At 30.6% G+C, this 17,233-nt stretch overlaps 1 protein-coding gene across 3 annotated transcripts in view; it reads right to left on the bottom strand.

The window, feature by feature from the left end:
* The window catches only part of LOC149790171 (serum paraoxonase/lactonase 3-like), a 64,845-nt gene that overhangs the window by 20,881 nt on the left and 26,731 nt on the right, over positions 1 to 17,233 (bottom strand). For all 3 annotated transcript variants that reach the window (XM_089972163.1, XM_089972162.1, XM_089972161.1), the window contains exons 7-8: positions 16,484 to 16,684; positions 1,009 to 1,090 (exon numbers count right to left, since the gene is read on the bottom strand). In XM_089972163.1, the coding sequence (XP_089828289.1) occupies positions 1,009 to 1,090; positions 16,484 to 16,684 (283 nt within the window). The remainder of the gene's footprint in view (positions 1 to 1,008; positions 1,091 to 16,483; positions 16,685 to 17,233) is intronic.

The following is a 17,233-nucleotide window of genomic DNA, read 5'->3' as shown; positions in this document are numbered from 1 at the left end:
AGCCAGATCTGATCCAAAAATCATTTAAAGTTTGTGGTATAAATAATAACTTGAACAGATGTGAGGACAATATCATGAGATACTGAATGTGATGAAAATGGCAGCAACAGTAAGAGGACGAATGTGATAGATTTCAGCCCGAGGATGTTGAGTGGGCAATCAAGAATGTGGACAGAATGAATTAATTCAATTAAATATATTAAATGCGGCATTCAAGTTTGTTCAGCAATACTTGGATTATATCATATAGCACTGCTGCGTAAATATAAAAAATGTTCGGTTTTGGAATTAGCATGTTTATCAATCACGCTGAACAGTCACTGTCCACTCCTCTCTATCTCTCTCATAATATATTTTTACATAATTACAATGTGTAGTTTCTAGTGTGCTCATCAAAAGTTATTTTGCCAAAATAAGTCGTGTAATGAGCACGAACTGCAAATAAACCTTGGCATTTAATCAAAAGTTTGCTGCAGCATAAATTAGAACAGAAAAAGTTGAATTCATCCTCATATACACAAATGATTCATTTTTATCCAAGCTCTTGTTCTTAGCATATTTAGGAAGAAAAGTGTAAACAAACAACACTCAAAGCATTTTTTTAAAAAGTTTTCTTTAATAAAATTTATGTTTTAGTGCATTTTTGACGTGATTTTCTAATGATTTAAATGGTGTCCCACAACTTACGAAAAATAATGCTGTGTCCCAGAACATACAGTGCACAAAAATATTACATTAAATAATAATTTATGGTGTCCCAAGAAATAACGTCCCAATTTATACCGTAAATATGGTAAAAAGACAAAATAAATTGAGTATGCAATCATTCCAGCTAATGTTATTTTATTTTAAAAATATTTCCATATCCAAATTAACAGAATCTAAGTTTATTATACAATTATTTTATTAAAAATCAAAATCTATGAAATTTCATCTCTCAGTAGGAATACTGGTGCGAACAAGGAATCCATTTTTTTAAAATTTATCATTTTTTTCAGAATGTCATACCTGCACTAATTCCAAGGTGTTATTACTCTCCCGCCTGTAGACTTTTAGGTCCTCTGTCTTGGTACTTGCAGCGTACACCGTTCTGACAAGAAAAATTTCAACTTCTTTGAATATGTGGGATTATGTCTTCATTCTCCTTTAAATCAACACAGAGATCTGATGTGATAAATATAAAAGTTAAATAAATAGAAATGTACAACACAAAGATGTATCTGACTAGATAAAAAAACAAAAGGTAATTAAATGCAAAACACAGAAAAAGAATTTACTAAAACAGCAATCTAAATTCTGCATTTCTGTTTACTCTGTCTTGGATTTGGATTTGGATTTTTGTTAACACATTAACCCCTGGAGGTTTTTGCCATTTTTGCCTGAAAATCAAGTAGGAAATACATTTTGAAAGCTATTTCTGAATAGACTTGAAAACACCAAATCCCCAGTCATCTTTCAGTAACATACTGCCTAGTTGTGACAGAAACATCATTTTCGTTGGCTATTTAACTCACGCATGAGCAGAAGGGTAAAAGTTGGACTTTTCTTTTTTTTTTTCTTGCTAAACAGAGTAATTATTTTTGTATGGAGACAACTCTTTATTCCAAATGCCCATCTTATCCTACTTTTTGCAAAGGTTCATCTGTCTGTTTGCAGTTCATACCGGTTTGCCTTAGATTTGAGACCAAAAAGTCTATAATCCAGACACAAAATGAGATTCCAACCACAGGCGAATTTTGCGTTTAAAAAAAAAGTCAGGTCCAAAAAATGAGGTTTTTCTATCTGTATTTTGTAGTGCGACTAGATACTCCAGATTATTTGGTATCATTATAGAGCTACATCTGTCTACCTTTCTATAATACCACCCACTTTAGTGTAACATGCATGACCATGACACTACAGAGCTCGGCAGTAGGCTACTACCTCCAGCCCCGTAAAGTCGTCGCTAGGGGTTAATGTGTTAAATGTAGCTTTAACAATGTTTCAGTCACATTGCTACGATGTCTGCAGTGTGACAGTTTATAGTGATGTCTAGCAATAGGGTATCATTCCACATCCATGTAGTATCACGTCCCATCCAGTCACATTATCCTGACACCAGGCCAACCAGTCTTAACACTAACCTCTGAGTGCCTAGCAAGGCAAGTGTAAGTACCATTTTTGTAAGTCTTTGGTATGACTCGGCCAGGACTCAAACCCATGACCTCTAGGCCACTGCACTGGTCCCTCTGTCTAGGAAGGACTTACAGTGGCTCAATGGTCAACTTGCCAGACTCGTGACCAAACTGATGCAGGTTTCTGTTTACTCTGTCTAGGAAGGAGTGACAGTGACTCACTGGTCAACTTGCTGACTCATGGCCATACAGATGTAAGTTTCTGATTGCTCTAACCAGGAGGGAATGACAGTAGCTCATTGGTTAATTTGCTGGACTCATGGAAAAACAGATGCCTGTTTCTGTTTAGGAAGGAGTGACAGTGACTCATTGGTCAACTTGATTGACTCATGGCTAAACATATGCAGGCTTCTCTTTGCTCTGTCCAAGAAGGAATGACAGTGGCTCAGTGGTTAACTTGCTGGACTCATGACCAAACAGATGCAGGTTTGAATTCAATCATCCGATTTGCTTGTGTTGCCTACCATGGTATGTACTTAGGCAAGGTACTTTACTCCAACTGCATTGGCAATTTATTACCTGCCTGCACTACCATACTGTAAAACACTAAACCCAAATTACTTTGCATAGAATTTCAAAGTACACTGTATCTTGTAGTTTTCACAAAATATATCACCCCACCCAACTCTACCCCCAAAAATTAACAGAACAACAGCAATAAAATACTAACTACCAAAAATATTAATGATTATAGAATGACAATTTCATAACAGCTGCAGGTTAGTTTTTGTCATAAAAGAGGCTCAAGAGTTTCAAAGAGACATTTTGCAGGATTTTTTTGGTAAAATTGGGTAAAAGAAATTGCACCCCCCCCCAAAAAAAAAAATTATATTGGTTTATTTGTATAGTCCATTTGTTGTTCCTAGACTAGCAAAACAAATTCAATTTTCTCCAAATCTGGAATGTCCTAACACTCACAATCCAAATAAATATTTTAACAAATAGGTTTGATTTTGCAAAACTCCTGTCACCACAGCAGACAAATAAAAGTCAAAATTTAATTCCAATGCCAACAATTGTTTCAAGATTGCAACCATTACTGACATTTTGGAAATCAGATATCATCAATATCATTTTCATTGCTATTATTATGGTGTTCCAGCAAAAAGCCCGTGTTGACAAGATACAACCGTCTGTGAAATAGCCATAATAAGATTTTCAAGTGGCTGCCTAAGCAGTTTGGTCAGCATCTTTTTATTATGGGACAAAACTGTGTGTCTTAGTGAAAACACAATGTCAATATAACCAACCATTCAAGACAATCAAGATAAATTCTTTATGCAAGATTAGTGATGTTAAATTGGCACAATTATCAATTAGGACCATCCCTAAGTCAAAAGTCCATGAAGATAAGACAATCTGTTCAGAAGAAGTAAGGACAACATGATAGATGCCATTAAGGACATTTTAGATTGAAGCTATTACAATTTGAGACCATCTACAAGTTAAAAACTATTGGTGTGAAAACTCTATGTCGATATCATCAACTGTTTAAGAAGTATGTGACAGTACTAAGACTTTCAAGATGGCCACCACTGCATCCACATGTCAATCTTCATGAATGTAGGTGAAAAAGGATCCAAGATATTTGAGTTGTAATGAAGAATGAACAAATACAAGAGCACATAGACAAAATACTTTATCCCCTCCAAAAACAGAACACCAAATGCCACATGGATGCAAATGCACATAACAGGGACAAATGCAGATGACAGTGACAGATGACAGGACTATAGTTGAAGCTCATCTGGCTAAAAAGCATAACATAAAAGAAAACTTAAAACACAGATATTTATGAATAGTAAAATGCATATGCCTAATATTTACTTGTAATTCAACTCAAACAACTTAAAAAAGGTGTCAAAACAAAATTTTCATATTGGATCAAATCAGTGTTATTTAAGAATAGTAAAATGTACATGACTAATTTGATACATGTTCAACTTTAGTAACTTCAAATAATTAATAGGTTTGTCCTGTGCTTGTACACCTTGTCAGTTTTATGGGCATTTAAAGTGCATCCAACAGACCATACAAATGTACGATTTTACCAAATTTATAGAATCGACAGATGGAATACATTTGTGACAGCCACATCTCAGTTTTTGTAACAAATAAGTAGTAAGATGTCAAAGACATATTGTAAAGCACACTCTTCAACAGATCAGTAAAGCCATATTGATAAAACAATATGTATAATAAATCGATATTGTAAAGCACACTCTTCAACAGATCAGTAAAGCCATATTGATAAAACAATATGTATAATAAATCGATATTGTAAAGCACACTCTTCAACAGATCAGTAAAGCCATATTGATAAAACAATATGTATAATAAATCGATATTGTAAAGCACACTCTTCAACAGATCAGTAAAGCCATATTGATAAAACAATATGTATAATAAATGTATATTGTAAAGCACACTCTTCAACAGATCAGTAAAGCTGTATTGATAAAACAATATGTATAATAAATCTATATAAGAATATGTATAATAAATAAAATGAAATATTTATAAGGCAATATCACATATCCCTAACCCTGTATCACAACAGTCCAATACAAATATAAAATTAATGTCATTAAGTGAAGTTAACCTGCAAACTTGTTATAACATAATGTAGCAAAAATCCTGCATTCAAACTTGTTATAACAAAGTAAATAAAGCGAAAATGGAGCCTTCTAACATGTTACCATATAATGTAATCAAAGTGAAAACATGGACTTCAAATTTGTGGCTAATCAAATAATAAAGATAGACAGCAAAATTAAATTTAGAAAGTGATATGACATGTGCCTTGATCCAAGTAAGAAAGTGATTTAACTCTAATTTTCTTTTGGCAATACTGTATGGCATATCTAACTGGCAATACTGTATGGCATATCTAACTGGCAATACTGTATGGCATATCTAACTGGCAATAATGGTCTGAATTTTCACACTGATATATGTTTATACATTCCTCACCTTGCTTCAATACTTTGTGTTTACTAAATATATGAAAAATATATTTATTGAGATGGATGTTAAATCTATTTCTAAAAAATGTATGCATATTAATTCTTCATTTTTTTTACTTGCATCCAAAAACAGCATGGGTTTGAACCCTACCAATAAGTCAGCCAGGGTTAGCTACCATGGTGTCTTTAGGCAAGGCACTTTACTCCAATTTCATTGGCACTAAATAACTTACTCAAGTTGCTGTGTGCAAAGCACCAGAAGAAAAATTACATACTTTTTTCAATTGGTATTTCATTTCTTCTTCACAAATAAGCTGTACAAAATGCATACAGAACCAAGCACTCTCGATCAAAATCAACACAAAACCGCAAAATACCAAACCTCCAAAATTACATTTTTATAATTGGATCTTTCAATTCTTCTTCACCAAGCTTTCTCAGTCAAAGTCCTGTGCATGTTGGTGACTCGTTAAAAATACGTCACAAATGCAATCCCTTACACAATATAAAATGACACATGTCCAGTGTCAGAAAAATTGATAAAGTAAAGGCTCATTTCTCTTAAACACAGGGTTAGATCTAGGCTTCAGTTAATTTGGTCACTGTCTCCCACAAAATTTAAAAAAATGGGGAAACAATCTGGTCACAGTCAGGCCTCTTCATATGGCATAAAAAAGTAACTAAAAATGACAGCAGAATAAGAATGTTATAATAATATATCCATTTTTGTAACTACTGTTAAATAATGAAAATGCATGTACTTTCTTTAGAAAATGTTTTACAGTTTTTTTTTTGAACACCTGCCAGTAAAAACGCAGAACAGGCTACATTTCTACCATAAAATCGCAAAGGTGTCCATCCACAATTTCATAAACAGCACTGAATGTCTTAAGTTTCTTACCATATTAAAGTACAATTGAAATGAAGAATATCCAATACATCCAGTAGACTGAAATGAAGAATATCCAATACATCCAGTACAGATTTGTTCGCTAGACATTTCATTTTTGTTAAGAAACTGAACTGGTAGCTTGATCAAATTCAGCATTTTTCAGCTAGCAGCACTCTTCAAAATGTTGGCGCACAATAGCACTTTACTGTAGAAGCTACACAGATAATTTCTACATTTCTTGGAAATAAATTAAGAATGATTCATGAAAATCGGCACACAATCCTTACTTTTTGCATGATTATACCTGTACAGATTTAATAAATTTGCATGCAATGTCAATATGAGAAGGACTGGGTTAACTATGTTTAAAGTTACAGGTGTAATAAATAAATCAACTTTATTGTTTGTGCACATACTGTAACTAAGCCTGGATTTTTCCTTTAAGTAATCCTGTGAAATTATCTACACCTGCATGTACACAAGTTATTGGATTTATAGACAGGTCTAATTTTTCATCTTGTATTGTGTATTTTTTAAATTCAAGTTCTGTGAGGAAAAGGTAAAGCTCATCACAAGTTTTCCACACAATTAGCACAATGTATGTTCTGTGATACATACTGTATTTTCTTTATACAAGCTATATCAGGACCTCTGTATTACTATGTTATTGATATACATTCTATCAAGACCTCTGCATTATTATGTTACTGATATATAAACATTGTATCAGGACCTCTGTATTATTATGTCATTGATATACATTCTACCAGGACCTCTGTATTATTATGTTATTGATTTACATTGTATCAGGACCTCTGTATTACTGTTTTTGATATACATTCTATCAGGACCTGTGTATTATTACATTATTGATTTACATTCTATCAGGACCTCTGTATTATTATGTTATTGATTTACATTCTATCAGGACCTCTGTATTATTATGTTACTGATTTACATTGTATCAGGACCTCTGTATCATTATGTTATTGATTTACATTCTATCAGGACCTCTGTATTATTATGTTACTGATTTACATTGTATCAGGACCTCTGTATCATTATGTTATTGATTTACATTCTATCAGGACTTCTGTATTATTACATTACCGATTTACATTCTATCAGGACCTCTGTATTATTATGTTATTGATTTACATTCTATCAGGACCTCTGTATCATTATGTTATTGATTTACATTCTATCAGGACCTCTGTATTATTATCTTATTAATTTACATTCTATCAGGACCTCTGTATTATTATGTTATTGATTTACATTCTATCAGGACCTCTGTATTATTATGTTATTGATTTACATTCTATCAGGACCTCTGTATTATTATGTTTTTGATGTACATTCTATCAGGACCTCTGTATTATTATGTTATTGATTTACATTCTATCAGGACCTCTGTATCATTATGTTATTGATTTACATTCTATCAGGACCTCTGTATTATTATGCTATTGATTTACATTCTATCAGGACCTCTGTATTATTTTGTTATTGATTTACATTATATCAGGACCTCTGTATTATGTTATTGATTTACATTGTATCAGGACCTCTGTATTATTATATTATTGATATACATTCTATCAGGACCTTTGTATTATTATGTTATTGATATGCATTCTATCAGGACCTTTGTATTATTATGTTATTGATATATAAACATTGTATCAGGACCTCTGTATTATTATGTTATTGATATACATTCTACCAGGACCTCAGTATTATTATGTTATTGATTTACATTCTATCAGGACCTCTGTATTATTATGTTATTGATTTACATTCTATCAGGACCTCTGTATTATTATGTTTTTGATGTACATTCTATCAGGACCTCTGTATTATTATGTTATTGATTTACATTGTATCAGGACCTTTGTATTATTATGTTATTGATATGCATTCTATCAGGACCTTTGTATTATTATGTTATTGATATGCATTCTATCAGGACCTTTGTATTATTATGTTATTGATATGCATTCTATCAGGACCTTTGTATTATTATGTTATCGATATATAAACATTGTATCAGGACCTCTGTATTATTATGTTATTGATATACATTCTACCAGGACCTCTGTATTATTATGTTATTGATTTACATTCTATCAGGACCTCTGTATTATTATGTTATTGATTTACATTCTATCAGGACCTCTGTATTATTATGTTTTTGATGTACATTCTTTCAGGACCTCTGTATTATTATGTTATTGATTTACATTCTATCAGGACCTCTGTATCATTATGTTATTGATTTACATTCTATCAGGACCTCTGTATTATTATGTTATTGATATATAAACATTGTATCAGCACCTCTGTATTATTATGTTATTGATTTACATTCTATCAGGACCTCTGTGTTATTATGTTTTTGATGTACATTCTATCAGGACCTCTGTATTATTATGTTATTGATTTACATTCTATCAGGACCTCTGTATCATTATGTTATTGATTTACATTCTATCAGGACCTCTGTATTATTATGCTATTGATTTACATTCTATCAGGACCTCTGTATTATTTTGTTATTGATTTACATTCTATCAGGACCTCTGTATTATGTTATTGATTTACATTGTATCAGGACCTCTGTATTATTATATTATTGATATACATTCTATCAGGACCTTTGTATTATTATGTTATTGATATGCATTCTATCAGGACCTTTGTATTATTATGTTATTGATATATAAACATTGTATCAGGACCTCTGTATTATTATGTTATTGATTTACATTCTATCACGACCTCTGTATTATTATGTTTTTGATGTACATTCTTTCAGGACCTCTGTATTATTATGTTATTGATTTACATTCTATCAGGACCTCTGTATCATTATGTTATTGATTTACATTCTATCAGGACCTCTGTATTATTATGTTATTGATATATAAACATTGTATCAGCACCTCTGTATTATTATGTTATTGATTTACATTCTATCAGGACCTCTGTGTTATTATGTTTTTGATGTACATTCTATCAGGACCTCTGTATTATTATGTTATTGATTTACATTCTATCAGGACCTCTGTATCATTATGTTATTGATTTACATTCTATCAGGACCTCTGTATTATTATGCTATTGATTTACATTCTATCAGGACCTCTGTATTATTTTGTTATTGATTTACATTCTATCAGGACCTCTGTATTATGTTATTGATTTACATTGTATCAGGACCTCTGTATTATTATATTATTGATATACATTCTATCAGGACCTTTGTATTATTATGTTATTGATATGCATTCTATCAGGACCTTTGTATTATTATGTTATTGATATATAAACATTGTATCAGGACCTCTGTATTATTATGTTATTGATTTACATTCTATCAGGACCTCTGTATTATTATGTTATTGATTTACATTCTATCAGGACCTCTGTATTATTATGTTTTTGATGTACATTCTATCAGGACCTCTGTATTATTATGTTATTGATTTACATTCTATCAGGACCTCTGTATCATTATGTTATTGATTTACATTCTATCAGGACCTCTGTATTATTATGCTATTGATTTACATTCTATCAGGACCTCTGTATTATTTTGTTATTGATTTACATTATATCAGGACCTCTGTATTATGTTATTGATTTACATTGTATCAGGACCTCTGTATTATTATATTATTGATATACATTCTATCAGGACCTTTGTATTATTATGTTATTGATATGCATTCTATCAGGACCTTTGTATTATTATGTTATTGATATATAAACATTGTATCAGGACCTCTGTATTATTATGTTATTGATATACATTCTACCAGGACCTCAGTATTATTATGTTATTGATTTACATTCTATCAGGACCTCTGTATTATTATGTTATTGATTTACATTCTATCAGGACCTCTGTATTATTATGTTTTTGATGTACATTCTATCAGGACCTCTGTATTATTATGTTATTGATTTACATTGTATCAGGACCTTTGTATTATTATGTTATTGATATGCATTCTATCAGGACCTTTGTATTATTATGTTATTGATATGCATTCTATCAGGACCTTTGTATTATTATGTTATTGATATGCATTCTATCAGGACCTTTGTATTATTATGTTATTGATATGCATTCTATCAGGACCTTTGTATTATTATGTTATCGATATATAAACATTGTATCAGGACCTCTGTATTATTATGTTATTGATATACATTCTACCAGGACCTCTGTATTATTATGTTATTGATTTACATTCTATCAGGACCTCTGTATTATTATGTTATTGATTTACATTCTATCAGGACCTCTGTATTATTATGTTTTTGATGTACATTCTTTCAGGACCTCTGTATTATTATGTTATTGATTTACATTCTATCAGGACCTCTGTATCATTATGTTATTGATTTACATTCTATCAGGACCTCTGTATTATTATGTTATTGATATATAAACATTGTATCAGCACCTCTGTATTATTATGTTATTGATTTACATTCTATCAGGACCTCTGTGTTATTATGTTTTTGATGTACATTCTATCAGGACCTCTGTATTATTATGTTATTGATTTACATTCTATCAGGACCTCTGTATCATTATGTTATTGATTTACATTCTATCAGGACCTCTGTATTATTATGCTATTGATTTACATTCTATCAGGACCTCTGTATTATTTTGTTATTGATTTACATTCTATCAGGACCTCTGTATTATGTTATTGATTTACATTGTATCAGGACCTCTGTATTATTATATTATTGATATACATTCTATCAGGACCTTTGTATTATTATGTTATTGATATGCATTCTATCAGGACCTTTGTATTATTATGTTATTGATATATAAACATTGTATCAGGACCTCTGTATTATTATGTTATTGACATACATTCTACCAGGACCTCTGTATTATTATGTTATTGATTTACATTCTACCAGGACCTCTGTATTATTATGTTATTGATTTACATTCTATCAGGACCTCTGTATTATTATGTTATTGATTTACATTCTATCAGGACCTCTGTATTATTATGTTTTTGATGTACATTCTTTCAGGACCTCTGTATTATTATGTTATTGATTTACATTCTATCAGGACCTCTGTATCATTATGTTATTGATTTACATTCTATCAGGACCTCTGTATTATTATGTTATTGATATATAAACATTGTATCAGCACCTCTGTATTATTATGTTATTGATTTACATTCTATCAGGACCTCTGTGTTATTATGTTTTTGATGTACATTCTATCAGGACCTCTGTATTATTATGTTATTGATTTACATTCTATCAGGACCTCTGTATCATTATGTTATTGATTTACATTCTATCAGGACCTCTGTATTATTATGCTATTGATTTACATTCTATCAGGACCTCTGTATTATTTTGTTATTGATTTACATTCTATCAGGACCTCTGTATTATGTTATTGATTTACATTGTATCAGGACCTCTGTATTATTATATTATTGATATACATTCTATCAGGACCTTTGTATTATTATGTTATTGATATGCATTCTATCAGGACCTTTGTATTATTATGTTATTGATATATAAACATTGTATCAGGACCTCTGTATTATTATGTTATTGATTTACATTCTATCACGACCTCTGTATTATTATGCTATTGATTTACATTCTATCAGGACCTCTGTATTATTATGTTTTTGATGTACATTCTATCAGGACCTCTGTATTATTATGTTATTGATTTACATTCTATCAGGACCTCTGTATTATTATGTTATTGATATATAAACATTGTATCAGCACCTCTGTATTATTATGTTATTGATTTACATTCTATCAGGACCTCTGTATTATTATGTTATTATTGATTTACATTCTATCAGGACCTCTGTATCATTATGTTATTGATTTACATTCTATCAGGACCTCTGTATTATTATGTTATTGATATATAAACATTGTATCAGCACCTCTGTATTATTATGTTATTGATTTACATTCTATCAGGACCTCTGTATTATTATGTTACTGATATATAAACATCGTATCAGGACCTCTGTATTATTATGTTATTGATATATGAACAGTGTATCAGGACCTCTGTATTATTATGTTATTGATTTACATTCTATCAGGACCTCTGTATTATTATGTTATTGATTTACATTCTATCAGAACCTCTGTATCATTATGTTATTGATTTACATTCTATCAGGACCTCTGTATTATTATGTTATTGATATACATTCTATCAGGACCTCTGTATTATTTTGTTATTGATATATAAACATTGTATCAGCACCTCTGTATTATTATGTTATTGATTTACATTCTATCAGGACCTCTGTATTATTATGTTATTGATTTACATTCTATCAGGACCTCTGTATTATTATGTTATTGATTTACATTCTATCAGGACCTCTGTATTATTATGTTATTCATATACATTCTATCAGGACCTCTGTATTATTATGTTATTGATATATAAACATTGTATCAGGACCTCTGTATTATTATGTTATTGATTTACATTCTATCAGGACCTCTGTATTATTATGTTATTCATATACATTCTATCAGGACCTCTGTATTATTATGTTATTGATATATAAACATTGTATCAGCACCTATGTATTATTATGTTATTGATTTACATTCTATCAGGGCCTCTGTATTATTATGTTATTGATTTACATTCTATCAGGACCTCTGTATTATTACATTATTGATTTACATTCTATCAGGACCTTTGTGTTATTATGTTACTGATATACATTCTATCAGGACCTCTGTATTATTATGTTATTGATTTACATTCTATCAGGACCTCTGTATTATTACATTATTGATTTACATTCTATCAGGACCTTTGTATTATTATGTTACTGATTTACATTCTATCAGGACCTCTGTATTATTATGTTATTGATTTACATTCTATCAGAACCTCTGTATCATTATGTTATTGATTTACATTCTATCAGGACCTCTGTATTATTACATTATTGATTTACATTCTATCAGGACCTTTGTATTATTATGTTACTGATATACATTCTATCAGGACCTCTGTATTATTATGTTATTGATTTACATTCTATCAGGACCTCTGTATTATTACATTATTGATTTACATTCTATCAGGACCTTTGTATTATTATGTTACTGATTTACATTCTATCAGGACCTCTGTATTATTATGTTATTGATTTACATTCTATCAGAACCTCTGTATCATTATGTTATTGATTTACATTCTATCAGGACCTCTGTATTATTATGTTATTGATATACATTCTATCAGGACCTCTGTATTATTTTGTTATTGATATATAAACATTGTATCAGCACCTCTGTATTATTATGTTATTGATTTACATTCTATCAGGACCTCTGTATTATTATGTTATTGATTTACATTCTATCAGGACCTCTGTATTATTATGTTATTGATTTACATTCTATCAGGACCTCTGTATTATTATGTTATTGATTTACATTCTATCAGGACCTCTGTATTATTATGTTACTGATATATAAACATTGTATCAGCACCTCTGTATTATTATGTTATTGATAAACATTGTATCAGGACCTCTGTATTATTATATTATTGATACACATTCTATCAGGACCTCTGTATTATTATGCGCTTGATTTACATTCTATCAGGACCTCTGTATTATTATGTTATTGATATATAAACATTGTATCAGCACCTCTGTATTATTATGTTATTGATTTACATTCTATCAGGACTTCTGTATTATTATGTTATTGATTTACATTCTATCAGGACCTCTGTATTATTATGTTATTGATATATAAACATTGTATCAGCACCTCTGTATTATTATGTTATTGATTTACATTCTATCAGGACTTCTGTATTATCATGTTATTGATTTACATTCTATCAGGACCTCTGTATTATTATGTTATTGATATATAAACATTGTATCAGCACCTCTGTATTATTATGTTATTGATTTACATTCTATCAGGACCTCTGTATTATTATGTCACTGATATATATACATTGTATCAGGACCTCTGTATTATTATGTTATTGATATATAAATATTGTATCAGGACCTCTGTATTATTATGTTATTGATTTATATTCTATCAGGACCTCTGTATTATTATGTCACTGATATATATACATTGTATCAGGACCTCTGTATTATTATGTTATTGATATATAAATATTGTATCAGGACCTCTGTATTATTATGTTATTCATATACATTCTATCAGGACCTCTGTATTATTATGTTACTGATATATAAACATTGTATCAGGACCTCTGTATTATTATGTTATTGATTTACATTCTATCAGGACCTCTGTATTATTATGTTATTCATATACATTCTATCAGGACCTCTGTATTATTATGTTATTGATATATAAACATTGTATCAGCACCTATGTATTATTATGTTATTGATTTACATTCTATCAGGGCCTCTGTATTATTATGTTATTGATTTACATTCTATCAGGACCTCTGTATTATTACATTATTGATTTACATTCTATCAGGACCTTTGTATTATTATGTTACTGATATACATTCTATCAGGACCTCTGTATTATTATGTTATTGATTTACATTCTATCAGGACCTCTGTATTATTACATTACTGATTTACATTCTATCAGGACCTCTGTATTATTATGTTACTGATATACATTCTATCAGGACCTCTGTATTATTATATTATTGATATATAAACATTGTATCAGGACCTCTGTATTATTATGTTATTGATATATAAACATTGTATCAGCACCTCTGTATTATTATATTATTGATAAACATTGTATCAGGACCTCTGTATTATTATATTATTGATATACATTCTATCAGGACCTCTGTATTATCATGTGTTTGATGTACATTCTATCAGGACCTCTGTATTATTATGTTATTGATATACATATTGTATCAGGACCTCTGTATTATTATGTTATTGATATACATATTGTATCAGAACCTCTGTATTATTATGTTATTAATAAACATTATATTGGGACCTCTGTATTATTGTGTTTGATATAAATATTGTATCAGGATCTCTGTATTATTATGTTATTGATATACATATTGTATCAGAACCTCTGTATTATTATGTTATTAATATACATTATATCGGGACCTCTGTATTATTGTGTTTGATATAAATATTGTATCAGGACCTCTGTATTATTACGTTATTGATATACATTATATTGGGACCTCTGTATTATTGTGTTTGATATAAATATTGTATCAGGATCTCTGTATTATTATGTTATTGATATACATATTGTATCAGGACCTCTGTATTATTATGTTATTAATATACATTATATCGGGACCTCTGTATTATTATGTGTTTGATATACACTCTATCAGGACCTCTGCATTATTATGTTTTGTGGTACATAGTATATATATGTGTGTGTGTGTGTGTGTGTGTGTGTGTGTGTGTTTTGGATTTTTAATGTAGCTTTAGCAACTTTCAGTCATATTCACTACGATGTCTGCAGTGTGACAGTTTATAGTGATGTCTAGCACTGGGGCATCATGCCGGAGACATGTAGCATCATGTCCCACCCAGTCACAATATCCTGACAGCAGGTCATCCAATCCAACACTAACCTCTTAATGCTGAGCACCTAGTGAGGCAGATGTTAGTACCATTTGTATAAGTCTTTGGTATGACTCAGCCAGGGTTCAAACCCATGATCTCCCACATCTGAGTCAGAAGCTCTAACCACTATGCCACTGGAGTGGTCTATAGTATCCAATGTTTGCAACAACTTCATAGTATACTTAAAGGAGTCCTGTTGAAGCACTTGGAAAGTTTTAATAAAAGAACTACCAAACAGTTTTAAATAGACATGCCAACAAGCAGACAGAACCTTGGTTTTCCAAAAAATCAATTATAGCTACAATATGAATTTTGTTTACATTATAGTCACAGAACAACAATTTTAGTTCAAGATTTTTAGTTTTTTTTACTGTACCTAAAGAATGACAGATATCTGAATCATACTCATAGAGTGACAGATTTTTTAATTGTATTTAAAGAATGACAAATTATTTTAATTGTACTCAAAGAATGACAAATTATTTTAATTGTATTTACAGAATGACAGATGTTTTAAAACTGTACTTACAGAATTACATATTTTTTAATTGTACTTACAAAATGAGTTTATTTTAATGTTTAGTTTTAGCCTGAGTTCATTCTCAGAAATTTAAAGAATACGAAACCAAAGTTTTAACCATCCACAATGTGGTATCACATAAAAATTAAATTGTCAGGCTATGAGTTTCAAAGAAAACACAAGGGAAAATGTCGGATTTAATAGCATGCAATTTTTGGAAACTCAATCCTTGTACAAAGTTGGCATTTATCAAATATGGTAATATAAACAATATATTTCCTTACTTTCCATCCTGGGACAAGGCTAATCCATTTGGCAACAAAAGTCCATCTGATGCAAGTTTGTAATCATTTCCATCAAAATACATAATATTTCCAAATGGTAGCTCCAATAAAATTTCCATCATGTGGCCCCAGTTTCCTCGGAAATGGCCATAGTTTGTAAAGTAGAATGAATTCTCTCCTGTGGCAAGCACATCATTAGCACTGTCAAAAAAAATAATACAAACAGACATAAATTCCTCTCTTTAATCATTACACTTTTTATGATGATGATGATGATGATGGAGATAAACGTGGCTGTGATATGATGAAAACAATGTTGATAACAATGTCACTGGTGATGTTGGTAATGATTACACCTGTGAAAACTTCAAAATAAAATTTTAAAGTATGCTTCTATGGTCAAAATACACTGAGTTTATTATGAGCAAGAAATGACCATAAAAAGCAAGGTACACCAAATGAACTTACTTAGCTGATGCCAATGACAACTAGACCACAAAAGGCACGACATAACCTCTCTGACACTATTGGACATGACATAACCTCTCTGACACTATTGGACATGACATAACCTCTCTGACACTATTGGACATGACATAACCTCTCCAGCATTGTGGGGTAAGACATAACCTTTCCAACATTATGGGGCATGGCATAACCTCTCCAGCATTTTGGGGATGACATAACCTTTCCAACATCATGGGGCATGACATAACCTCTCCAGCATTGTGGGGATGACATAACCTTTCC

This window comes from Sinohyriopsis cumingii, chromosome 10 (assembly GCF_028554795.1).
Source record: "Sinohyriopsis cumingii isolate HCF-2022 chromosome 10, ASM2855479v2, whole genome shotgun sequence".
Classification (NCBI taxonomy): Eukaryota; Metazoa; Mollusca; class Bivalvia; order Unionida; family Unionidae; genus Sinohyriopsis; species Sinohyriopsis cumingii.
The sequence above is the reverse complement of the archived record's forward strand: the minus strand, read 5'-3'. Positions and strand labels throughout refer to the sequence as shown.